Below are 27530 nucleotides of genomic sequence, written 5' to 3' on the forward strand. Positions count from 1 at the left end.
TCATGCTTAATGTGGATTAAAGATGCCTACGCTCTGTGCCTAGGTAGATGTCATGTCTGTTAATTAAATGCATTCTGTTTAAGGCCAGAACGCTTTCCCCGAACTTTACAGAGCGGAGCATTTTGTAGTGGGAACTCAAGCACACAACCCAGACCGCTTAGAGAATGAGAGGCAGTCTATTTAGCCCAGGGGCCTCTTTTAGCTGGACTTCCTCAAAGCGAAGGCAGTGTGTCTTCAGCAGCTGCGACCCTCGCCCAAAGGCAGAGCTCAGCTGAGCTCCCAAATTCAATTATTTGCTCCAAAGGGTCACTCAGAGATCTGCTGGTTTACAAGGCAATTTCTAGGAAGAAGCTTGATCTAGAGAACTAGACTTGCACTGGCCAGGGGCAATGACTTTCTGGAAACCAACTGGATCATAATTGATTCCAAGCGAATGGGGAGGTCACGCCCTGCTCGGCTTATGCAATCGGGAGGTGAGTGGGTTTTAGTTCTGCAAGGCGAGCGCCTTCCTGGCCGGTTTCATGGAGGACCATGAGGAGGTTCATCTGGAGAAGCAGGTCAGGACTTCTGAGGGCCAGATGTGCAGGAGAAATGAAAGGGGTGGAGGAAGTGTAGCCCTCCCTCCCCATTGTGGGAGTTTCCAGTGGGGTTACTGGGTAGGAGGGTGCAGGCCAGATGTAGAGGACTGTGATTTTCTCCTTTCCCTGTCACCATAGTTAAAATACGTCTTATAAGACGTTGGCGGCTGTGCTGATGGCACTGGCTGGTTAATGCTGGTGTCCCATCTGAACAACTGCCAGTGGTGTCATTTAGCCGCAGTGGCAACGGGGTCAAAGCCGTGGGGAAGGAACTGTTAGCAGGGAGAGATGGGGGGGGGGAGTCTCCTCTCCCTCTCAGCCCTTCAGTGATCCTGTGTTATTTAAATGGCTTTGTCTGCGTGAGTGTGTGTGTGTGCAAGAGGGGAAGTGTATATGGATACATGGAAGACTTCAATACACTCCCTGGCACTAAGGGTCCAGATGGGGGCTGCTCAACCTGGGCCACTTTAAGATGTGTGGACTGCAACTCCTAGAATTCCCCAGCCAGCGTTGCTGGTCCAGACATTTGTTCAGCCTGATCTAGCAAGATTCTGGGCTCCTTGACAGTCCTAGAAACTCCCCAGCCTACACTCAGCTTTTAGCATTGCTTGAATGGGCCTCAACAAGACAGATTTTTCTGCTTCGGGGGGCTGATTGGGATAGACGCAAATGCTTAGCCAGGCGGAGGTCAGTCACACTGGCAGGCTGGAGAAATGCTGAGTGCCCCCCTCCGGAGACACAGACCAGTGTAAGGCCCGGGAGGGTTACATCAGAAGAGGGAAGCTGCTGTTCTGCGCCCTGTCTCTGCTCCTTTCTGCTCCTGTTTTTTTTGTCTTCTGACTCATCAAAACACCTCTCCTCTCCCCATCCAAGGGAATAAAGCCAGTCCGTGCGTTAAAGAATATCCCTACTTCTGATGCTCTTTCCGAAATCTTTGTTGCTGCAGTCAGCCATGTGATGGTCAGAACTGATCTCCATCTCTCTTTAAGATACAAAAAGAGTCCCCCTTTTTGGGGGAGATGGGCAGTAATAGAAATGTGAATAATAAATAAATAAATAAATAAATAAAACCTTTCTCCCCCCCCCACCCAGCTGACTGCTGTTTAGGACAGTCACCTTAAGGGTGCATTAGCTTCCCAGCAGCGTAAATGGGTTGAGCCACAGGCAAAGGGGTGGTTGGGATAGTGACATTCCTTATCTCCTCTGCACTCACGGCTAACTTTTCAGAGGGCATCCAGAAATGTGGGGTTTTTAATTCCCATTAGCTTCAGCCAGTGGCAAGGGATTGGGGGAACTGTGCTCCAAAACCTCTGGAGGACATCTGGTTGATAATGCCAGGAGCCTGGATTGAGCCTCCCTGGTCAGCCCTGAAACAGAGGAGCCAGGATGGAAGGGCGATTGCAGTGCAGAGAAAATTAACTTCTTACCCCTAACCCCTAACCTATAACAGAGATCTAGAGGCCGTTCTCTGAAATGCCCCCTAAAAGGTTTGCTGGCTGAACCGGTGCCTTGGGGGAAATGGTTTGCGGGCTGCCCACCCTGGCAGTTTTATGGCTGGTTGAGCAAGTTTCTTTGAATTCACTTATGGAGGAGATCCCCTCCGAAAGTTCAAGAGCTTAACGCTGAGGTGGAAAGTCATGCGTGGCAGGCGTAGTGTGTAAGTGTGCACACATGGGTGCATGACAGGACTGTGATGTGAGGAAAGGGAGGGAGATCCTTCTGGCAGGGGTGAATGCAGGCAAAGGAGGACTTGTAGCCACGAGATGACCACTAGCAGTGAGCGATTGGCCCATAGATCACGTAACATCAGCTGAGCATATTAAACAAGCAGAAAGATGCTGTGAAGGGGAAACCACAGGCTGTTCTTCTTAAAGAAAGCTCTTGAATCTTTGTGGATGAAGGAGGTGGTGGCAACATCTACCAGCAAGGAGCTATTTTGTAAGGACACAAGGACAGAGGATTGTCTTCCAGTTCCCCACGTCCTTTTGTCCGCCCAGCCAGCGAAAGTGCTTCCTCCTGTCCCAGTTTACACCTAGGCGCCCAGGCCATCTTGCAGATTGCGGGTTTCCTGTTCACACTGTAATCAGCAATTTCAGCACCACCAGCTGCTGGGCCAGCTGGAGAAAGATGAGTTGTGATGATTAGGTCCTGAAGATGTTCTGAATTGGGGCTATGTAGGTTCAGGAGCTTGGAAAACTAGTGCAACTTGGCGGTAGGATCTGTCTCCCCAGCCAGGCGAGGCAGTGTGCGTAGGCTGATGAAAAGTTTTATCTGGGTCATGTGCTGAGCTGGCGGCTATATAAATCCGTTAAATAAATAAATATCTGGTACTACTTCCCAGTCACCATTATATATTGGGGAGAGCTGTAGGCTGGTCTCTCTGCCTGTCTGCCAGCCTCTCCGTCCATCCATCTTTCCAGAGAAATAAATTAGTCCTTATTGTTTCTTTAAAGAAATGAACGAGACCCCAATGAAAAGACGAGGTAGGGGCGAACAGCAAGTGGAGGTGCCCCTTTCTCTTCTACAGTTCTGGGCTACTGCCATCTGAAGTTGCATCTTCATTCAAGCAAGAAAGAGGGATGAAGATTCCTTGTAGCTGCTGCTGCTTGGGTTCTCTGCCTGGCCACAATATCCATCTGGGGACCCTTGGGTTCAAAGTAGCCCACTGGGGAAGTCTCCGGTCTTATTTGCCCATCATATCAACAGTCCCCGATTTGATCCTCGCTTTCCCATCTGGAAAGACCTCAGCCTCAGGTGTGCGAGGTGGGAGGCAGGTAACAGTGGAGCATAGTTTCCTTATTCTTCTTAAAATCATTTATCTATCTATCAACCTATCTACCTATCAAATTTATCACCGCCCATCTCCCAAAAGGGACTCTGGGCGGTTTACAATAAAACATGAATAAAAATATAAAACTGTAAAACACCATAATACACAATAAAATAAATATGCAGGGAATGCTGTCAAATGTGTTGGGTCTCCCCATCAGTCAAAGGGTCACTGTAGCACCATTCCCCTTAGACCATTCTCCCCCTTACCTTATGGGGCAGGCAAGTTTTTTGGGGCAAGAGAAGGCGCTCCCTTGAGGGCATAGGACTGAAACAGTACAGTACTGTGAACTGACCTTGAGCTGTGTCTGCGAACAGTGGTGTGTGTCCCAGGCGTAGATTCTGAACAGTATTCAAGGGCAGCCCCACAGGTTGCACAATACAGTAGTCTAACTTGAATCTTATAAGGTTATAGATAACAGGAACTTTCATATCTCTCCTCAGCAGAAGCTTGATTGACTTGAGCAGCAAATGAGACTTGAACGCAGTGTACAAGACTTTGTGGTTGCCTGACTGGGGTTTCCTTTGACCTCTTACAAAAATGGGCAGGCTTAAAACCAGACATGTTTCTGCAAATGCTAGGCACACGTGTTGCTTCAAAGCAGCTCTCTCTCTCTGATTTAAGGATGCATGAAGTCAGAAGAGGGAGACAGCCATATGTAAACCAGGGTTTATATTAACTGCAAACCCAGGTTGATCGATGAGTTGCTCTGAGCAGGTTTTTAACACATGACATGAGCCTCATTGACTCCAGATGCCAAATGGATTACATTAACTTAAGAAATCAGCATCAGTCAGCGATGTGAATGCTTGAAAGGTTGTTTACCGGTAGGGAGGGCAACAAGGTAACAACACGGACCTCCCTAGCTCACATGTTATGCAAACAAAACTCTGTTTAGGAAACCATAAATCTTTACTCCAGGAGAAGATGGTCCATTACCATGAGCAAGCACTTTTGGCTGGAATGAAAACACAGGTAGCACAGCTGGGGTGGCTAATGGAAGCAGGCCTTTGTTTGCACAAGGACTGAACCACAAGCAGGACGGGAATGAGGGTGAAAGGAAGCTGGGGCGTGCCAAGCCGCACCTCACCACGCTGTCCCAAAGCCCTGCTGCTGTTTTCAGCAGAGCTGCAAGTTTTGAGGCGGTCATTTAATCAATTCTCTGTTAGTTGATTAATCAGCCGAGGGGCCAGTTCCAAAGCATGGGAATGGAAGGAAACATAGCTTAGGTCTCTTGAAGCTGGTGTGTTGGCAGAATCGGGGCAATAGAAAAGATTTCCTTTTCTTTAAACACCGAGTTGTAGCTGTTCTAATAAAAAGACAAGAAATCATTTGTCCCCTTTCTCTTTTACTATACGTTTGTCAGGTGAAATGGGTTGGAGTCCAAGAAAAATTAAGCCACAATCGGTCTGTAGCTTGCCATGCCCATACTGAGTTTTGAAAATGATACCCGTTTACGTTTTGTGGTTGGGCGGGGGGAATCCATCGGTTATTACAGCCAGCCAGTTTCCAAGCAAGGCATAGCTTCTAAACCAGCACCCCACGCCCAGCATGTCTTAAAGTCACCAAGGTTGAGAAACACGGATCTAGGATAATAGGATCAGATGAACGCGCCCCTTCTGCAGACAGGCAACCGAGGTGGATGGCAAGTATCACCAAAGTCCAGCTAGCCCTTTTGCAAGAGGGGGGGAAAAAGGTGAATGTGGCATTTCTGGGTCTGTAGATTGTCTCCAGGCCCTTCGGTGGGTTCCAGGCACACAAAGGAATTTGGAACTAACAGAGCCCCGTTTTCCTCAGCCTGCAATGCCTTGGGAAGCCTTCCGCTGGGTCAGTGACCTTTCCTTTCCTCTCTCTTGCAGCTTCACAGAAGCAATGAGGAGTCAGCCCAAGCTGCAGCTGCTGGATTGTCTTTTGGGGTACTATGCCAGCCTGACTCTCCTGGCAGTGGGCACCCTCTTGGTGACCTCCAGCTTCCTGGCACTGGGGTTTATCGGGACATATTTGGGTAAGGTCAACATTAGCATGGCTCGATACCACTGTTCCCCAACCAGGTGCCCCCATATCAGTGTTGAGAAACACTGCCCTAGATGGATATGCCCAGGCCGACATGTGCTCCAAGATGCCCCAGGACAAAAGGCGGTTACCAATGGGGGGGCCTCCGCAGGGGAGGTCCCAGAAGTCCAGATGGTGGCTCCTTTGTCCTGGACAGCTGTGCATCCATAGTTTGATGGACCCCGTTTCTCCCTTTCCCTTGTTCCTCTTTCCACCGCAATACAGGTAGTCCTCGACTTACGACCATTCATTTAGCGACTGTTTGAAGTTACAACAGCACTGAAAAAAATGACTTACGACCGTCGCTGTTCCCCCGCAGTCACGTGATCAAACTTTAGGCGCCTGGCAACCAGCATGTGTTTACAATAGTTGCAACCTCCGGGGGTCACGTGATCGAAATTTGCAACCTTCCCAGCCGGCTTCCGACAAGCCAAATCAATGGGGAACCATGTGATTCGCTTGACAACCACGTGGTTTGCTTAACGAACACGTGATTCACTTAATGACTGCAGTGATTTGCTTAACGCCCGCCGCAAAAAATGTTGTGAAATCAGGTGCAGCCACATGATGCCTCGCTTAACAACCGCACTACCTAACAACAAATTTTCTAGTCCCTACTGTGGTCGTAAGTCAAGGACTTCCTGTATACGATTTACAGTCAGAGATTCTGGGAAGTAGGTCCAGGTCCGTAGAGTGGGGCGCGGCTCTCGATGAGTTTGTGGATGTATTTGTGTCGTTTTCTTGACAATATGGAGGTGGACTTAGAAAAAGAATTGTAGAGTGGAAGGGGACCCCAAGGATCCTCTAGTCCATCCCTCTGCAGTGCGCATAAAAGGTAACGAATGAAACCATCCACAAGAGGGGATTCTTCATCCTTCTGCCACTGCTTTCTGGCTGGACTGATCTTCACTTTCCCAGTCTAGCCGATGTTAATGCTGTCTCCTCGTGGTCTCTCATCCAAACGCTAATCAGCTTGGTCCTGCTTAGATTTTCAGGATCCACCCAAGTCAGCCTGGCACTCTGCCTTGCTGGGTAGGAGGAGGGAGCACACACCCCTGGCCACAAAAATACCATTCCCCCCACCCCCCGCCGCCTTTTGGGCCATTGCTAGAACCAAGAGTTGGCTTTGCCTAATTCTGCAATTTGGGATGGCGGCAGTCTGTGTGTTTAAATAATCAGATTGTTGTTTTCCTGGTCCCTTCGATGTAGGCTACGGGGTCAGACTGGCACCAAGTGATTCACTCGCTGAACAACGGCTCGGTGCCCTTCCCATTTCCTTCACAGTAGGGGCGGCTTCTCAGCAGTCGAGGACTCGTCCTTTGAGCAACTCTTGGCCCATTTTCTTCCTTTGTGTGCGTGCATGAGAGTGTGTAGGCAGCCCAGAGACCACTTAACCAAGATTTTAATCCAAAATCCGGGCCGCGGTGGTGAGGGGCGCACAGCTCTCCCCAGCATCCTAATTTTCTGCACCTCATTTTCAGAGAGACGGGTGCCTTTTCAATTTCCCATTGTGTCCTGCTCTTTCCCATGGTGGGAAAGGAAGATGTGTCTGGTGAATCTGTTCCTCTCCAGGCTCAGTTGTTGTTCTTCATCCCCAGTGAATTCTGTCCTGTAAGGTTTATGTCACAGTGGCTTGACCAACTTCCTGTTTTAGTCAGAGAACAGAAAACTCATCCCTTGGAGGTAACCTAATAGAAAATGAGAATGCTTTGCACAGTACCCTACATTTCCTCTTGGGGGACCAGAAGGGCTGGCTCAGAGTACGGCCTAGTTCAGTGTTTTTCAAACTTGGCAACTTTAAGATGGGTGGACTTCATCTCCCAGAGTTCCCCAGCCAGCCTTCCTGGCTGGGGAATTCTGGGAGATGAAGTCCACCCATCTTAAAGTTGCCAAGTTTGAAAAACACTGGCCTAGTTAATCCACTGTTCTGGCCCCGTAAGCAGGACTCGGGAGCAGAACCAAACTTGTAGGAGACCTGGAAGGCCTGCCTTGTCTCCTGGAGTGTCTGTTAAGGGCCGACTCCTCTGGATTTGCCTTGTCTTCTGCAAATGCATCCCAGTGGTGCCCACCGTGGCATCATGGTGGGCACAGTGTGGCAGTACTTAGAGGACAGCTTCTAGGAGCACTTGCTCACTGGAGTTCATTTAACCGTGGGCCTCATAGTTAACAACCATTCCTGCTTCTCTTTCCCAACCCTGAACATTTGTCGGTGCATTCTGGATCAGGACCTCACCAGCCATTATTTGGCCTGGATTTACCACGAACCCCAAAGCCCAAAGTGATTAATTGATCTGTTCAGGCATCCTGGCAGGAAGGAGGGGTGGGAATAAAGATATTTTCTTCAGCAGAAATGATCCCTCCCTTGATTCTTCTTTCTCTGCCATGTCCTCTCTCTTGACCGGAAGATTGCTACCAGTTGGGAGGATCTCCTTTTTTTAATCCTCTCCAGGACCCTCTGGTTTCTGTGCCCCCCCCCACTTTATCTTGTTTGTTTGTGGTGAACGGATTTCAACAAATCCACAAGCTTCCTCTGCAGCTTTTTAATTTGCCCTCCAATAAAGAGGGGGGAGCCATTTTCCATCTGTGTCTTCCTCCAGATGGACCGACACAGCTGTGTGCAATTTGGGGGAGGGGGAGCCGAGCTACAAAAGTGCAACCTCAGCACGCACACACACACACACACTCACACTCACACTCACAGAGCCTTTATTTTCTTGGCTTTTTGTATTCCTCAATACAACTTCGAAAGAACCATTGAATAAATAAATAAATACATTGCTAGGTTTTACGTTCTGGAATTCAGAGGGGGAAAGAAGAGAGGCAAGATTTACAATTCACTGGGGTGGAGAAGCCATCCGGAAACATATGACTGTGTAGAAGGATGTAACATTGTGGGGAGGGGAGGGCAATTTTCTCATGATAAACAGGAATGATGATACCTCCCTTGAGAGCAAAATGCCCTTGGCTCAGTTGATTGCAACCCTCGCAGGAACTAGAAAAGTCTTTCTGTTTTTTTGTTTTTTTTTAATATCCCTCGCTCTTTCGTCTCCCACCATTCAAGCCAGATGATCCTCCCACATTCCTCAGGACCAGTTTGAAATGGCTGGAGACTGCAATCAATTCCATTTAGGAAAAAAAAGAAAGGCAAATTCCGCAGCCATTGTACAGCATGACCTCTTGCTTTGTGAGGTTGGATCCAGCCGAGAAGGGGTTTTGTCTTCTGCAATCAGTCCATTGTCTCAACTCTTCCCTCCGGAAGGATCTTAATTTTGGAGGAAGAGGACTTGAAGACATCTCCTCAATTGGATACGATGCTAAAAATAGAAGGACGTAAGCAGCTCCCTGCTGGATCGGACCCCTGGCCCCCCTTGTCCAGCATTCCACTCTCCCAATAGCCCACCAACTGCCCAAGGAAGCCCACCAGTCTCTCAGCAGATAGCCTTCAGAGGCAGTCATGTTGCCATCAAGGCTAGAAGCCGTTGATCCCCAGGACTTCCATGAATTGGACCAACCCTTTTTGGAAGCCAACCAAGCTGGTAGCCAGCACCACTGAGAGCCTCTAGTCCAGCAGTCCATTCTTCCAGTGGCCCACCAACTGCCCAAGGAAGCCCACCAGTCTCTCAGCAGATGGCCTTCAGCGGCAGCCCCGCTGCTGTCAAGGCCAACAGCCGCTGACCCCCAGGACTTCCATGAAGTGCTCCAACCCTTTTTGAAGCCAGCCAATCCAGCACCACTAAAGCAGCTGCTGCTTGGGAGCAGGGTTCATGGATGCTCTATTGTCCAACCCAGTGAAGGAGACAGAGGAGATACAGATCCCGTGTCCCCCAGCTGTGATTTATTTCTAGCAAGCATCGGATGTAGTTTTGCTTCCTCCCCTTTTGATTCAGGAGGTGAAGAAGCTGCTAATCTCCTGACCCTCAGTTAACCTGGCTTTTCCAAAAAGTTGGGGCGGTGAAAAAAACGCCTCACCTTTCTAACAAAAGAAGAATATAGGAATGCGACCGAATTACTTTCCAGAAGCTGGTATACAGAACAAAGGCTTTACAGCTTCTGAGTTGCCTTTTTTGTGGGGGGGGGAGGGAGTGAATGCTTTTTAAAGTTATGGCTCTTGGCATGAATCACGTCAAACACAACCCAATTCATTTCTCTCCCCCCCGCCCCCCCCCATGTGCAGTTGACACTACTTTATAAAGCCAGGGCCTTAATTGGCATTAACAACCTGTTTCAAGCCCCAGCAAATAGAGGGCAATAATTTATTAGTAATTGTACCTGGGTCAGATCTGCAATTTCCTCAGCTTCGTACCATGTCAAAAAGCCATTCTGGAGCGCCCGAGAATGAATAGCTTTCACCCCACTTGGTATTTCTCACCCCCCACCCCACCCCTGGATGCTTGCCACAGGCAGCTTAGTGGGATAATGAGACAGCAGAAAAAGTTTCATCCACCAGTATGATGGTTTGCAGTTGCCTGGCAATTTCTGCAGCCGGCTGAGTCACACTTGGGTTGTGTTGGGTTTTTGTCTGTTGCCGTTGGAATGCCGGAGAGCGCAGTGCATTTTGATAATGTCGGGGCAGATGGCTCCCCGGGGCCGCATTTGCAGGATCTCACCCATCTCTGTGAAGAACCATCTGTGGGTCTTGACCTAGCCAGAGAATCGCAAAATCCTTTGCTCGTTTGCTACTTAAGCTGCCAAAATCATCAAAGTGACATCTGGGTCCCCCTGTCTTCTGCGTTTCTCTCCTGCGCGTGTCAGCTCTTCCAGATTCTGGTTCTACCCTTTGGAGGGAGGAGTTTTTTTTTTCCTCCTGATCTGTCACTTCTTCTTTGAAGCAACTGCTCAAATTCCTAGTAAACTTTCTTACCTCCCTCATCCTGGTGACCGGCTGACTTCCTTTCTGAAATTGACGTACTGTGATAGTCCATTTCCTTATGGCTGAGTTTCCTGCTAGTCAATTTCCTCCTGGCTGACTTTCCTTACAGGCAATAGGTGTTCTGGAAAGTTATGTCCAACGAAATGAACCAGGGCAGAGGGTTGTTTGTGAGACACAAGGGCTACACTTGGAGAATTCTGGCCTGGGGGGCAGGAAATCCCCCTGTAAGCTTTGCCGAAAAGAAAGCCGATCAGATTGGCTTTAAAGGAGAAGCCATTCCACCGGCTTAACAACCCAGACCTCACCTATCTGCACACAAATTAAACACACCCACACAAATGAGACATTTAACACACCCGCACAAGACATTTTTACAACTCCCTCAATGATCTGAGCCTTGATCAAGAGAAAAACAGCTTGGTGTCATTGGCAGGAAAAGGAAAATCTGATGTCAGGCACTAAGGACTGAATCCACAGGTTTAACGTTTTTGCAGTCTTTCGTCCTCTCTGTGTGCACGCGAATGAGCAGCTCACGTAAATGGAAGGATCTTTGCCATCCAGCCGTGTATGTTTTACGTAAAACGGCCAAATCCCTAGGTGAGCCAGCAGCGGAAGTTGGGGTAGAGTTCTGCAGGCTAAGGGGCTTGAACAAGTAGCTTAGTTAGCTTGTTCATTTATTTACTTATTAAGTTTATATGGCCACCCATCTCACACAAAGTGACTCGGGGGCGTACAATAAAACCACCAGTTAAAATGTTCTACGAAGCCTACTGAAAACAATGAAACATAAATAAAAAACCAGATAGCGAGGCAGTGCATCAGAGTGTTACACGTGTCGCAGTTGCAGTGCGTCAGTAGACTTCCCTGGACAGCCGCTGGGTCTGTCTCTGGGTATGTTGGGATCCTAATTACCAACCAAACTGGCTGCTGCAGAAAGAGATAACTGGGTTTAAAGAGGCCACTGATCTGACCCAGCCAAGCAACTCCTTGATTGACTCAGATGCGCACTGTTTTTGCTTTCTAGGCGACTATTTTGGCATCCTTATGGAGGCAAAGGTGACATGCTTCCCGTTCAGCATCTTGGACAACCCTATGTACTGGGGTAGCACCTCCATCTATTTCGGATGGTCCCTCATGTAAGTCCCGTCGTCTTTTTTTCTCCTCCTTTGCTGCGCCAAGATCCTTCAGCTTGAAAAGGAGTCATTTTTCATTTTGTTTATTTACGGTCCCAGAGCAATAAAGGAAAGGAGTCATTGGCAGCTCCCTGCTGTGACATAAAATACTTGGCAGCTGTGGCTTTGAGGAGATGATGGCTTTCCCCATAAAACGCCCCAAAGCACAGCCCGGGTAGTCGTCATCTTCCCTGACACCCAAGTTTTGCTCCCTGGATGGAAGTTGCCCGCTTGAGAGGCAAAGCGGAAATGGGAGTAAGGCCACCCATCCTTTGAAGGAATAACCTGGCTGTTTGCGAATGTTGGAATCTCTGAAAGGATGGAATGTGGTTTCAGCTTCTGCAGGAGAGGAAATCGAATATTAGTCTTAGTGGCTGGGAAAAATTCCAAGACAATACATTATCTGCAAGCGAGAGAATGCTTGGATAGGAAACACAGTAGCATAGCACAGCACTTTTTCCTCCCCAGTATAAATTATATAAAACACTCTGGAATAATTATACAGGCAGAATTGTGAGCACAGACTGTTGCAGAAAGATCAGAGCTTTATGAGGGAGAGGATGGAGCTAACTAAGGTACCACTGAGGTACAACTAAGGCACCATTTCTTAACAATATACAAGTAGTCCTCGACTTATGACCACAGTTGGGACCGGAATTTCCATCATAAGTCATTGCAGTCATAAGTTGAGTCATCACATGACTGGACCTGATTTTACAATCATGTTTACAGTGGTTGTTAAGTGAATCATGGCTCATTAAGTGAATCACCACGGTCGTTAAACAAATCCAGCATCCCTAAATAGGCTTTTTTTGCCAGAAAATGGTAAAAAACATTGCAGAATGTGATCCGTGTCCACGGGATGCTGCAACTGGTCATAAATGCGAGCTGGTTGCCAAGGGCCCAAAATGCGATCATGTTTCTGCAGAGGGGAGGTGCAATGTTTCATGATGCTTGGAAGTGCTTTACAGGCTGTAAAGCACCCATTCCGAGGCCGTCATAACTTCGGACCATCATTAAACGAATGGTCGTAAGTCGAGGACTGCCTGTATAGCAAAATTACCATGCATTAATTAGTGGCGGTTCTCTAAATTTTCAGGTGTTTTTTTGAATTTTCAGTTTCTTGTTTTTGTTTTTCTAAATGGCAAGAGATCAGATCTGGATCTTTGCTATGTCTCTGCTGTTCTACATCTTATCAGTCCTTTTCTTTGGCTTTGTGGACTTTCATCCTTTTAACTTCTTTAGCTTCCCCACCCCAAAAGTGTGCAGGTGTACGTTGCCGTGTTTCATGGCTGCAGTCGCTGTTGAACAAGATGTCAAAGTGGGTAGAAGGCTGGGTGGGACCTCAGAGGCTGTCAGACACAGATTCACCCCTTGGGTTCCCTGAAAACTTGGTGGACTTATCCAGGGCTTTCTAAAAGTTGCTGCTGAATTTTAATTTTCAGAGTGACCAAAGGGGGGAAAAATTAATATTTGGGAAATAATTTAATATTAACAAAGCTAGGTACAGGTATTTCAGCTGGGGGGAGGGTTGCCTTCCCACATGCAAAACATTTGCCGTCCAGCCCAACTCTTGCACCACTTGGGCCTCTCAGAGGGAAGAGCACTTGCAGAGAGCCTGAGTGCATGTGTCGTGAAGGTCTCTTGCCTCTGAAATGCCCAAGAGGTGCAGAAGTCTGGTTTCTGTTTACAGTGGGACTTCTTGATATCTCCTAGCTATTTCCACCCTGTCACCTCTCCTGTTTTCCCACTCTCGAATGGCCATTCTCGTTTTTTGCAGCACAGGTATTAGCCTGGTTTACATGGAGTGCAGGTCACACCCCTTGTCAAGCCAGGCTCCAGGCGAGGCCATGTGTTCCTCGGAGGGCCCAGCGAGAGTAAATCAGGGTAGTGCTGGAGCCTGGGATATCCGGCCTCTCTGACGCACTAACTCTCACTCACCCACATCTCTGCCGTTTTAATTGGCCACTAAATGAGCTCTGTGATGAGCTGGCAACGCTACTGAATTGCTCTCCGTAAAGTGGGGAGAAAAAACAATCCTGGAGCCAAGGAAAGCATCAGAGAGGAAGAGGGAGAAGTCTTTCAGTTCCTCAAGGAGAGGCATTTATACGATGATGCAGAACGCGCTCTTAACAGCCACTTCAGGAGTTGAACCACGGCCAGAAATTGCCTAGGAGGACCACAGCTAGATCTGCAAGCATGCGGGCCTTCTGAGCAGCTGGTGTGGCTTCTTGCAGCTTCCTGTTCTTGAGGCTCATCTTTTTCTCTTTTTTCCCCTTGTCTGACACTTGTTTTGTGGGAATGGCCCACCTCCGCCTGTTCTTACGAGGCCATTTGGAGGGCTATCATACTGGTCACGAGTCCGTTCTTCCAATTAAAAAAGCCATCATGGGCATGCTAGGCTGCTAGGACCGGGGTATGCAAATTCTGTCAACCCGAGGTCCCCGTCAGGCTTTGCAAGGCTGGAGGAGTGGAAAAGTGGGCATGCCACAACCCAGTTTTGGGAGCGCTTTTCAGCGTTTGGGGAGATGAAATGGTCCTGTGGAAGAACTGCAGGAGTGAAGGCTTCCTTAATTTCCCCAACCCTTCTGCAGATACAAATTTGGCCAATGGTCATTCCCCCCCCCCCACTTTCATACACAGACATTTTAGGGCAGACTTGAAGGGGCCTCTGAAGAGATGTTAATGCGGAGTCCTTGGGCCTCTCTGAGCCTGGTGGTTGGCTGGCAGACGTTTTGTCGCCCAACTGGGGAACCTCATGGGTGCTGGTGAACGTGGGGTTGGCTCCATTGTATATATGCAGCAGCATGCCCTGCCAGTGTTGGTGGGGTGCAGTTTTCTCCTTGGTCCGAATCCAGACCTAGAGAGGGAAAAATATATTTGTGGAAGCAAATTGTCCCTCTTCCTCCCGAAGGTCTCGCCCTTGAGTCACAATGGACACACGGTTTGGCACCCTTGTCCAACTCTTTTCAGGATTAGACACCCCCCCCAGCTACCACTCTGAACTGTATCACACCGCTCCATTCGTCTTTGCAAACGCTTTTCCACAGCTTTCTGTGTTTCTGCTTGTTCTTTTCACAGTGCTGTGCACTTTTGATCAGGCTTATTGTAACATGCCGCTTTTTCCAGTGAAAAAGAACTGCACTGTCCTGTTTGGAAAACTTGTGGGGTTCGCAAAGCATAGCTAAGCCTGGTCCGCATTGGTTTGCAAAAGTGAAATTAGACAAGTTCGCATTCTGATGCCGACTAAACAGATTGCGCTCCAAGCCTAACCCTTTCCCTCTGCTGATTCAGAGCAAGTGAAATCCTGTGATTCTGTTATAGAGCAGGGCAGCCGAGCAACATGCTTGTCTCAGTGGCTGCGGGCCTCACTGCTGTCTCCATGGCATCCAAACACCAAGGCTATTTCCTTCCACTTCATGAGAACATGTTTGGTATGACCTCATGAAAGGGGCTGAAAGAACAGATCAGATTTCCTGGCCTTAAACTAAGCACTCTCCAGCTAATATTAAAAAGCACAATAATAAGCATTTTCTCCCTGCCTCAATGTTGCAGATTTAGGACGGAACAGAACTGACAAAGGCATTATTGGCATCAGCTGTTATCCGGTTTGAGAGAATTGTTCTAGCACGTCAAAAAATAAATATATTTAAGAAATGCAGCGTTTTTTAACGGGTAGTGGTTGTGTGCCATTTTAGGGGCTGATACATGAAGCAATGCATAAGACCAGCAAGAAATTAAGACTTAGAAAACAGCAGTTTTTAAAATCCACCCGCATTTTTTTGGAAAATCTTGTCAATGAAATATCCATTTAAAATTTGTTCCTGGTCAAGCGTTCCTGAATAAAGCAGGGTTCTGCCGGTTGACAAGTAGGACTAGATCCTGGAAATTGCGAGGAGGGTGCATAGATTGATTTGGCTGACGTTTTAATTTCTACTCGCCAACTAAATCTGCAAGTCCAAATGTAATTCTTTAAAATTTCTGGTTCTGCAGTCAAGTTTTCCAAGTGCAAAGTCTGCAAAAAAAATTTTTTTTTCAAGAAAAATTGCATACAAATGAAGTGCATATAAGAAAAGTGCAAAAAGAAGTGAATATAGGAAATGTGGGTACAAAAATGCTCAAATTTCCATATGGATTTGAACAGATGAAGAAATGGAAATACAGGTAGTCCTTGCTTAACAACCACAATTGGGACCGGAATTTCTGTTGCTAAGCGAAGCAGTCATTAAATCCAATTTTACGACCTTTTTGCAGCAGTCATTAAGCGAATGACTGCAGTCATTAAGCAAACCACATGGTTGTTAAGTGAATCATGCAGTTCCCCATTGATTTTGCTTGCCAGAAGCTGGCCAGGAAGGTAGAAAATGGTGATCACATGATCACAGGGACACTGTGATGGTCATAAGTGTGAGGACTGGTCATAAGTTGGTTTTTTCAGCACTGCCGTAAGTCTGAACCATCACTAAACGAATGGTCATTAAGTGAGGACTACCTGTATTATATGCAGATATTGTATTAAATGAGCTTTAGATTGAAAATGAAAACCTTAAGAGGAACTGGACTCTTTGGAGTTCATTTCTCCAAAGAAGAGCCAGACATAACTCTTAAGATGGATCGTAGGCTTGCTCCCCCAGGCTGGGATCCTCCAGATGGGTTGGTAGGGTTAGAGTACCCCAAATGCTCATTGTACAATGGGCAGAAATGTTGACCTGATATATCTGGAGGACCTCAGGATGGGGAAGGCTTAGCCAAGGACTTCCAAAATGTGGGAGTGGTCCCCAGCCTTAAAGCGTCTTTGCCAGTTATTTGGAAGAGGTCCCTCTCAGATGCTAGGCAGCCGGTAGGCCACGTTCGATCCCATTCTGCATTTCGCTTCATTGCTTGTTTGCTGCAGGAGGGGGAGAAAACTGGAACAAGAAAAATGGAGAAGCACTGAGCGCTTCCTTTCTCATCTTAGCCCCATAGGAAAATCCGAGCGTTACCTTTTACGCTGCCTTCCTGTTGACAGCTAATATTTTCCCCTTGAAGCAGAAAATCCATGTTTATGAAGGTGGTCTGAAAATGAGGGAGAAGCGTGATCAAGGACTAATTACTTCAATCTGTGCTGGAGCCGTGTTTCAGAATAGCAGCAGAAGCTGTTTTAATCTCCCTTCTCTTGGTTCTCCTTCAATCCTCCCCGCTCAGGACGTAGCAACATAAGGTCCCCCCGAGTCGGTTTAGGCTGCACTTGAAAAGCATGGCTTTGAGGTGAGAGAAGAGTGTCTGTTTTGAGTCCTTAAACCATCTCCCTGGAGTATAACTCAGTAACTCTACCAGGAGATCTAGATGACTTCAGCTCCAGGCAGAGATGAGGTCGGGCTGAGTTTGCAACCAGCTGGCCAGAAGCTGTCCCGTTGTATACGATGTGTGAGGGAGGCAGAAGTTGTTGGGGAGACCAAATCAGCCTATCCTTTCCCACAGCTAAGGAATGGACGTAGCATTTTTTTTTCTTCAGCTGTATCCCCTACCTTTGGCAGACTTAACTGAGCAGAACTCATGTGATACCATCTACTAGTGTTTCTTGAATGGAACGGTAGCCCTGAATTTGCCACACTTCTCCAAAGATGCTCCGGCAAGGCCTGGGCAGGATTCAGAGCCCCACATGCTCTGTTTTAAGTCTCAGACTTCTTCAAAAGCTTGGCCTGGGGCTTAGACCTGCAGGCACAACTGCAATGAATGAGGCAGACTCAAAACTCCAAGAAATTCTGATCTGCTGTATTTATCAAAGAGCATTAAGAAGCCATAATAAACGAATTCCAAGGACTGCTGCGTGTTTCAGGAGCAAGTCCTCTTTATGGAATCCATATTCAAACCGCCTTGCATTCTTTCTCTTCCCCACCCTACCTAAAGGACTTCCTGGCCCTCTTTTAGGAAGGACACCTCCCTTGTTTTTAGCAGTACTCAGATTCACTCTCACACTGCCCACCGCGGATGGTGCAAGAAGTAGCGCCAAGCCTCACAACTAGGGCATCTTCCCCATTACAGGGTCTTCAGCAGATGTTTGGTGACCCCTTTTCTTTGGGGCTGTTTTCATAAATTGGCAGTTGAATGAGGCCCTCTTTGAGGTCCCTCTTCATTTTGTGGCTCGACAACTTTTGAAAATCTCAGTCAGAATGAATCTTTAATCCTCATTCTACTGAACCAGACTTTGTTTGGGTGGGCTATTGACTGACTCTGTTTTTGCTTAATACGGTTAGGCCATCTGATCATCACTCCCTGGTGTTTAAATGTTCCACTACCTTTTCTTTCTCTTTGCACTTCCCAGCACAGCGTCTCTGAGATTGGACACAGTCACCCACCTTACATCAGCAGTCTTGCCAGTCACTGAGCCCTCCTTAGCTTCTGTTTAGTCACCATAATTCGTTTGTCCTTTGGTCAGTGACCCACTTCTTCTGTAGCCAAGTCAGCTCAAGTTAGAGGGAGCCAACTGGTGAAGTTTTCCTCCCAACTAATCTCTAAGGGGGATTAAGGCAGAAACAATAATCTGAGCTAGTCTTGGTCAAAGAAAGAGGCAGATTACATGGAGATGAAATCAAAGCTCATTGCCAAAATTCTCAAAAATTGTCTTGGGAAACTGATTGATGCTTAGTTTGACTGTCCAGTCTAGGGGGGTCAGATTGGGTAAGAGCACATCACAATTTTGCACCAAGATCTTTCCCATAAAGTTCTACAGATCCTATGAAGTAGCAGCTCTGGGAATTAAAGCTGGGATTCTTGAGATTAGATGGGTTGGATGTATTTACTTTTGAACCCAGCTAAGTAATCCGTTGGCCATTCTCAATAGAATTGGTTTAAAAACTTCCACTTGAGATTTGGACTTTGCTTGGATAACAGTAGACTAACTTAAGATATTTCAGTGCCAACTTTCTGAAAATCACCAGGGCAGCATAGAAGAGTTCCAAAACAGCAATGCAGTCCCTTAAGCATAAATAATTAAATCAACACTACCCATTAAACACAATGAAAATCACTGCTGGGCATTTAAAAGGCCAAATTGAAGAGATGCGTCTACTCCTGTTCCAAATTGCTGAGTGAGTGGAGACCAGTTGGAGCTTGGAAAGGAGAACATTCCACAGACTGAGGGGGAGGGAAGCAGGCCAAGCCCCTGCCAGCTCATAATGTGACAAGGATTGTCTCATTGGAGAGCCAGACCTGAGACTTTTACAGGTTTAAAGTTGGATTGGAGGAAGTGGTGGCCCTCCAGGTGACTTTCACCATTGTCCAGCCTGTCTCAGCACTGCCAGGAGATGCAGTCAAGCAACATCTGGAAGACCACCAAGTTCTCCCTTAGGGAGGACACCCTTTGACTCCCATCCTGGAGGGACTGTGATAATCAGGGACCACAAGGGCTGGCTGTCTCCATTGCTGTCCCTCTTCTTTGGAATAGGTCTTCCCCAAAGTCAGGGTCAGCACCAAATCTGTTGGTGTTCAGGAAAACCTTCTGAAAGACTTTGGGGATTAATAGTACGATGCAGTAACTGATGGTGTGATTTATGATTGTATTTCCTCTGTGCCTGACTGGTTTCAAGGAGTTGTTCTGTTTCCCTTGTTACTCTTTTTATTTTATTTTTGTCCTGGTTGTAAGCTACCCAGAACCCTTCTGGAACTGAGAGGCCTATGCATTGTCATGATAAATAAAATAAAAATTGCAATAATAAATAAATACTTGGTGCACCAACTACACCCTTTCCCTGTGGTTACGTATGCCCTGGTCCCCTCATGTGTGGATTACTGCAATGTGCTCCACATGGGGTTGCCCTTGAAGACCACTCAGAAGCTATAGCTGGTCCAGAACGCAACAATGTGAGTGTTATGGATGCTCCTTAGTACACCTGTGTAATAGCTCAACTGTGCAAGGTGCACTGGATACCACCTATAAGTGCCCCTCTCCCATTATTTCTGCCCATTCTAGAAGATCCAACAGGGTGGTCATGCTTTGGGTCCCATCTGTTAAGCAATGATGGGACTTAGGAAGTGCACCTTTTCTGTTATGGTGTCTGCTGTCTGGAATAGCAACCCAGAGATTCAGACACCCCAAACTCTGGAAACTTTTAGATATACTTTAAAAACTTGGCTTTTACCCCAAGCATAGCATGGTCTTGTGCCTTGCATATTCTTGGTTTAAGTTGTGATTGGTGTTTTCCCCTATTATGTGAAGTCCTCATCCAGAGTCTGTGTTTAGTTGGGATGGTTAGACACTGAAATTATTTTGGTCAACAACCGTAAATAAATAAACTTTTGATAGTTTGGTTATACATTAATAAATATGCTGTACTATATTATGTCATATCAATATACACACATTTGCTTTTTTTAATTAAACAAGCCGAACATTGACAGAAAGTAAAAATAAATTCTTAATAAGACAAAAATAAGACAGAAAGTGGAATTAAAAAACTAAACAATAAGTTGAAAGGCAAAAAGCAGAAATACAAAGGGAAGGGAGGAAAAAGAAATCAGGAAATACGTCCTGGGGAGGGGGTTCTCCTCATTGTATAAATGGTTTGCTTTTACAGCCCTTGTAGCATCGACGTGACGTCCCTGCGGGATTGCCTCACCAGCCTGATATCCCACCGATTTTTCCTCTGTTGGCCAAACTTGGCTGATCAGCAGGTCTGTGTGCTAGCAACTAAATTGTCAGTCAGTCACTCCACACACAGATTATCTGTTTTTCATAGTTTTCCTATTTTACCTTTCCCCGTTTTTAAAACGGCTGCGTGAGTCTCTCTTAATTAGTAATCAATCGTCATTATAGCCATGAAGAAGGAAGAAGAAGGAATGTCTCTCCATCATCCTGACTCACCACCTTTCTGGCTACCTTTCCTTTTTGCCTATCAATCTGACCCCGTCCCCCCTTGCAGTCACATGGATGGATGGATGGATGGATGGATGGATGGATGGATGGATCAGTTGGGAACAGAAATCCTTCAACTGGCTTTATGATCCAAACCAAATATGCATTTGGATAGGAGGGCCAGTTGGACTAGTGATGAAGGTGCTGGACCAGGAACTGGGAGACCAGGAGTTCCCATCCTGCCTTGGTCATTGAGGGACTTTGGGCCAGTCCTTCCCTTAGTCCAACCCACCTCACAGGGTTGTTTTTACTGGGGGGAAATGGAGGTGGGAGTATTCTGTATGCTTCCTTGAGGTGCGTGAAATAGAACTGGGATACAAATCTAGAAAACAAATTAATAGAGGTGTGTAAAGCTTCAGAAGTTTGATTATTGCTGGTATGGCTAATTGTCATTGAAAAACCTCCTTTGGATCCTGGTTTAGACTCATTCCGTGGGGCTGCAGTCTTCGCTTGGGGACCCATTTCAGCCTGTTGAGTTTTGGTACTTTCTCATGCCTTTGCTGACTTCGGCCTACATTTTTGCCCTGGATCCGGGGAGATTTCTGCTCAGCTCTAGCAACAGTCTGCCCCTGGTCTTGTATAACCAGCTGCTTCTTCAGCATTGAAGGGGCTGATGTAATCTCCAGCTTTATCCTCGTAGCTCCATCTTCAGTGAGCCGAATCCCATTATTTTAATATAGCAAAAACAGCCGCCGCCACCACCCCCAAGACTTGATTAACCAATGACTCAATTAGGTCAGGATTTTTTTTTTACACTATTCTTCTCTTTGTGCAAAGAGGCCCGTAACTTTTGGCCAGGTGACCTGGTTTGGCGGACGGGCAAGTTCCCAGCTCAGGTATAAAGGTAGAGTTCTGGGGGCGGGGGGAACCTTGGTGTCTCTCTTGCTGACTCAGCATTCTCTTTTCTTCTCCACTTTTGTTCTCTTCTGCCTTTTCAAATCAGGAATGCCAGCCCAGTGGGACTTGTCCTGACCGCGGCAGTGGCTTTGTGCTACGCCGTTGCTTTGCTCTACGAAGGGTGAGTTGCCTCAATGCGGGATGGAAAAAATAATAAGTTGTGATTTCACTTCAGGGAGTTGTATTGAGAAAGGAGATTGTGTCTGTCCGTCCCCCCCGCCCCCAGTTAGCCTACCCTCTGTGTTTTCCCAGCAGACTTAATATAAAGATGGGCTGTGATTCAGACCAGTGGTTCAATATTGCCCAGGTCATCAGGAGAGTCTCAAAGCAGACATAGTCGACCCAGGATGGTTCTCCAGATGTTTTCACCAGCGTTTCCCATCATATTTCATCATTAGGGGTGCTGGCTGGGGTTGATACAAGTCGTGTGGGGGGCATTGTAGTTAGGAAAGAGATTGCCATCTCCTGCACTCAGAACATAGGTGAGAAGAGGGGGCCTTCTTAGTTTGCCATATGAGGCCCTCCAGCTCAGTAGATTCAGGTCCATCTTTGGATTTTCTCCCTTGAAATGGTAAGCTTCTTCCAGGTGGATGTGGCTGAGGAATTCTAGAGGGTCGGAGAATCAAGGCCATTCCTATGCCTGCAACTGAGGTTGTTTTTCATGGTTTGACCAAGAAGCGGAAACCTGGAGCTGATGTTTCATTTGGTCCATTGACCGGTGAACTCCTGATGGTAACAATCCACCACCAAGAACATCAATATATATATTATAGCTGTCCAACAAAATGAATGAATAATGAGAGAGCTGGTTATCTCTCAGACAATTGGAAAGGTGATGGTGATTTAGGGTTCCCCCTCCCTGTAGCAAATGCAGGAGTCGTGATGGTATTCTGGTTTCTGGGTGCTCATTGGTGCCTGCAGTTGCAGATCTCCCCTCTTCATTTTCCAGTCTAGAGATATTTGTAATTACGCTACATTAAGGTCACTAGGAGAAGCTGGACTCTGACTCAACTAGGAGCTCCTTACTATGTGGGGTCTGCTCTATATCACAGAGGGATTGCATGAGCAACCCTAATTTTCACATAGCTGGACAGCCAGGAGCCTCCACATTGACCATTACTGTCAGAAGACCACATGATGCCATCAGAAAAGGACCTAGACCATGCTAAGCCAGGCCATGTTGCTGAAAACATCTTGGCCAGGTTTCTGCTGAGAATACCTCATGTGTGTCCCAACTCATCCAAGAAACACTGTGTTTTGCAAGTTTCATTGACATGTCGACTTTCCAGTACCCACACATACCTGGAAGAAGCTTCCCCAGCTGTGTTAGTTATATGCTAGCAGTTACAGATATTTCCAGTTCATTCATTCAAAGGTGATTTGTAAAAGGAAGGGGAGGCTTAGCTTGGGTTCTTCTCAGGCACATGGCAGGACCCTGAGATTGCCACTCTCTGGGTTTCTGTACATGCTGGCTAAATGCCAGTCTCTCTGAAGAATGGAACAAACATCTTCAAGGACTGTATCTACTGTGTCATTTACTGTTTCTGTTCTAAGATGCTGTAGATGCTGTTCAACCCTGAACTTGCTCTTCTGGGTTTAGCTCAATCCTGGGTTTAGTTCCATTCTGGGTCCTGTCTTTTGATCAAGCTCAATTGAGATGCACAGAAATGGCGCCTGTCTCACTGGCCAAGGACATCTCGTAGTGATTGCTTGATAGCAGAACGCTGGTTTGGTATGCAAAAACAATCCACCACTTACCTTCTCCAGATGATAGTCCCTCTCCCACCCGAGGAACTTCTAGTCCATCAAAATAGAGAGTTGTGGGTAGAAAGCAGGTTCTGCTAGGGAGCAGTTGCTTAAAGGATGAACAATGACTTTCTGTGACTTGCATGGAAGAAGGTTCCAGAAGCTCACTCAACAGGATCTCAATGGAGAACAACATCTACTTTATACCCGGAGATCCACCACCCTCTCAGCATGCATAAAATGGGGCTAGATGTTTCAGTGAGTTGCTGGCTTTAAGTTTCTCCCACTGACATATTGAACCTACCTTTTTTCCTTACATACTACTGTTTCTGTTGCATAGTATTCTCATAGGACATTAAGGAATCTTAATTTATTGATTGATTGATCGATTAATCAAATTTAGCCACCGCCCATCTCCCCCAAAAGAGGGACTCTGGGTGGTTTACAATAAAATCAAGCACGAAATATAAACATTAAAATCTCATAAAAACAGTGATAAAATACAGTAAATAAATATTTAATGTCCTGTGAGAAGGGACATTAAAGAAGGGAAGAGGTGGGGATCTCCCCACCTCGCTGGTTCTTTTTTCAATTATGACTAACTGCACATGGAGGAAGGCAGGATCTGGGTGGAATTAGGAAGATATGGTGACGGCAATGGGACCTCTGAATATTCACCGCCCTTCTCTTGTTTCCCTTCCCACCAAAACCTGGTGCCCGTTCCTTCCCCCCTTCTCCCAACTCCCTCTCCTAGGCCTTTCACAGAAGAAATCTATCGCCAGAAGGCACCAAAGCATAAATAAGGCCACAGCATCAGTTGCGAAGACCCCTCCAGAGTTGGGATTGTTTGGACACAGAGAGCTGGCCTGCTTGTGGCCCTGAGATGGGATAATTGGATGGGATGACAGAAGCTCAGCCTGACTTCCATTGCCTTCCTCAAACTCTTCTATGATTGCTCCCCCCTTTTTTTTTTTGCAATGGAAATCACTGGAACAGGCAGTTCGGAGAGAGAAGACTTCCCACTTTCACAAGACTCAGGCCAAGGCCAGGTGCAGCAAGGATGCTTTTGTTGACAAATTTTGCTCCACCCCAGCTTTCAGCAGTTTCCACTGGCTACATAATTCTGAATGTTTTGATTATAGGCTGGAGAGCATGAGAAAGGTGGAACAGGCAGGAGACCTGAGGAGTTTATATAACTGGAGCCATGCACAGAACACGGAGAGAGAGAGAAATTTAAAAAAATTAAAAGCACAGAGCATATACATTCCTTGACAGGAGAACAAAGCCATAAGGGTGCCTTTGTGCTAATGCTACTGCCAGCATTTGTGGGAAAAGGGGATTGGATGCCTCAATTTGGAGACATGGACAACATGTGAATGTGCAGCATCTACATTCACACGACATACAGAACCTGGGAACTGAATTCACCCACTTTCCTGATTTGCACCATGCATTCACTCTTAAACTCACCAAAGGGCTGGGACCATTCAACATGCAAAGCCATAAATGAATCCCAACCAAGGTGAGCACAAATCAAGGTGAGCATGTTTTTATGAAGGCATCTCCTTAGTCTTTACCTGACCTGCTAGCGTGCGAACACAGCCAATGCTTTGGCTTTTTTTTATTGCCTCATATGAACACGGAGGATCCAAGATGACCACCTCTCTGTTGATTCTGCCAAAGGGTGCAGTGTGCACCAGCTGGACTTCTCACAAGCTGTGCTCTAGTTTAGCATTTTCCACAGCTTAAACCCCAAACACATTATCAGAACAGTCACGTGATGTAGCTTTCGTTGGGCAGTCCCCTTCATACGCTTGCCAAGCCGCTGTCATGTTTTGAACAGGATGGCTCCTTAAACAAAATGAAGATTCCCTCTGCAGAGCCAGTTAGGTCAGGGAGAAGACCAGATCCGAAGTTCTCCAGAACATGCTAGGAAACCCTGCGTTTGCTTTATATCTCCCCCCATCCCTAAACTGAAATAGTACACCCCTTTGAAAGCTGCACCAAATGACTTTTCAGTTTTGGGGTTTCCGTTCTGGGCCATACCCCATTTATTTGCTATCCTTGTCTCTTCTCTTTGTGCTGTGATGTCTCGACTTCCGAAGGTATCTTCTTAGCTTCTGTACCTCACCCCAGATGGTCTGGTTTTCTCAACAGTGTTGGTGGACTTTTGCAGGAGAAGTGCCTGCAAATGGATTAGTGGCTATGATGTCGCAGAGAATATTGGACTTTGAAGCCTCAGGTAGACATGGGTAACCATAAGCAGCAAAGTATTGTTTGAGCGGCCACGAGCGTTACTCATACATGTAGGAATAGACCAGACTGGGTGGCATGGTTGCTTAATCCTGAGTTGTCATCTCTGGGAAAGGACAAGAACAGCAGTATTTCTCCTCCACTTGAACAGCATGAGGGTTTCATGTTCTTCATCTACCCAAACTTCTCCTGAAACTCCAAAGTCGGTTGTTCTTTGGATGAAGTGGTTGTCTTCTGAGTGGATTCCGAGAGAGGTCATTGGTCGCATTGGCAGGGGCATGGTTTCTCTAACAGGGCCTTCCTGAAGAGGTGCATCGTTTGTGTCTGTCGAAATACCTTGCGCATACTTTCCAGAAACCGTGACCTCTCTGAAGTCCTTTGAAACTCAAAGAATGGAAAGTGGTTGGCTGAAATGAGCATTTTCAGAGTTTTCCTTTCTGTGCGATGGGGCTATAAATTCCTTTCTCTTTTTCCTCCCTGTTTGTTCTTCATTACTGTTCTATCCCTTTTTGCTACCCCCACCCACCCACTATGAAAACATTGTAAATTCCTCTCCCCTCCCATTGTTTTCAAATTCTTCCAGACAATCTCTGACACCAACTTCTGATAACTATATCACACACACCCCCAACCTTATGCCCGGTCCTTTGTAAGTTTGAATTATCTGAACCAGCAGGAGCTAAAAAAGAGATGGCTTAACCATTACGTTGAACCCACTATGGGACAAGGTATGTTTGGGCTATCTGTCGTAGGGAATTTGTGTCCTTATTTTTCACTGTGTCCATAATAGTTGCAGCTGAAGCACCTGTCTATGAAATGCCATTTAAAAATAAATTTAAAAAGAGAAGCACAGAAGTCTCGAAGAACATCTGTTTGTATGCATTCCCTGTTTCAGCCAGTTACATGAGCATCTCCTATTGTCTGCTGCCTTGTCTTACTTTCTGATTCCTATTATTCGTAATTATTTTCCTTGCAAAGCAATATGTATATTTAGATGCCTTTTCTGTAGCCACGTCTCCTGTGTGCTAAGTTGGCTGCGGTACCCATAACAACCGAGCAAGCAAAAATACACCGCATTATTCAGGCAATGGTTACCAGAGTGTGCCGGCCTGAGTTAGGGTAACAGGTTTAAATGTGTTCCTTTTTGCCATTAAGAGAAACAGGAATTTTCTGGAAGAAAGAGGAATCTGCTGTATCTCTTGAGCAGTCTACAAAGGCAGCCCCAGTTTTCTAAGTTTTATCTCTATTTTTTTCGGTTTTATCTCTTCCCCAGCCTTTCCCCCTCCCTGCTTTAAAAGAAGCATGATTCACATTTTGTTTGCAAGAATTGCTGCTCCATTTTTAAGCGTTTTCCTTGGCCTCTGTGGCACCTAACTGTACAATCCAACCTACTTCTTCTGTCTGCTGCTTGTAAACTGGCAGTGTGCAATTTGGCATCCTAAAGCTTTGAGCGTGGACCTTGAAGCCCTCCAAAAGTTGATACCAGGTTGTAACATACTACAGACATGGCTGGAGAGGAACTGCGTCATTTTCGTTCAATGTAAATCTGATTAACATCCCTTTTCATTTTTCTCCCACCACCGGTAAACCATCGCCAGGCAAAATGCACCCTGCTTTGTCCATTGTTGGTATAAATGGCAACCCGTTAGTGCTGCCGCGTGGGGAAGCTTTATAGGTGTGTTTTATAAAATGGAAGTGTTCCCTACGCTGCTGCAGTTCAGCTGCTTGAGATGGATAGCAATTCTCAGTCCTAGCTTAATACACTGGCAGTATTCACACTCAACCCCACACCAGAAATAAATCACATTTTGGCTCAGCAGGGGACAACCCAGGTTCTACGTTGCTAACATCTGCCTACTCTGCCTCTTGTGTCCATCAAAATACGGGACAGATGCCAGCAGCTCAGAGATCAGCCCCGATGCCTGAAGTTGGTTCTGCCCCTTTTTGCTCCATTCTACAAACTCAAGGCAGGTAAAGTCAAGGAAAGTCACCTTCATGTGGCTCACCTGGAGTTCTAGTCAGTTGAGCTGCAGTAGCAAATCACGTCCTACCTGAAAATGTAAAACTTCCCCCTTGGAGCACCAGCTGTGTGGCTTGATCAGGGAAGAGCTCTTTGGATGCAGAACAAGTGCCAGAAGCAAAGGGGATGGGGTTTTCTTCTTCTTCTAGGAAAAAGACAGCAGCAGCTGTTCTAATTAGCTTTCAAGAGGATGGTTTCAAAGTAATACGATCCCATCTT

The 27530-nt window shown here is 46.6% G+C and overlaps 1 protein-coding gene across 3 annotated transcripts in view; it reads left to right on the forward strand.

Annotated features, from left to right (window-relative positions):
- PEMT (phosphatidylethanolamine N-methyltransferase) overlaps positions 1-27530 on the forward strand; it is a 50919-nt gene that overhangs the window by 22313 nt on the left and 1076 nt on the right. For 2 of the 3 annotated variants that reach the window (XM_063315137.1, XM_063315135.1), the window contains exons 4-6: positions 5268-5413; positions 11355-11466; positions 21339-21413. In XM_063315137.1, the coding sequence (XP_063171207.1) occupies positions 5268-5413; positions 11355-11466; positions 21339-21413 (333 nt within the window). Of the gene's footprint in view, positions 1-5267; positions 5414-11354; positions 11467-21338; positions 21414-23792; positions 26139-27530 lie in introns of those variants that run through there. The other variant, XM_063315136.1, reaches the window with a different exon arrangement.

The sequence above is a fragment of the Candoia aspera genome, chromosome 14 (genome assembly GCF_035149785.1).
Source record: "Candoia aspera isolate rCanAsp1 chromosome 14, rCanAsp1.hap2, whole genome shotgun sequence".
NCBI lineage: Eukaryota > Metazoa > Chordata > Lepidosauria > Squamata > Boidae > Candoia > Candoia aspera.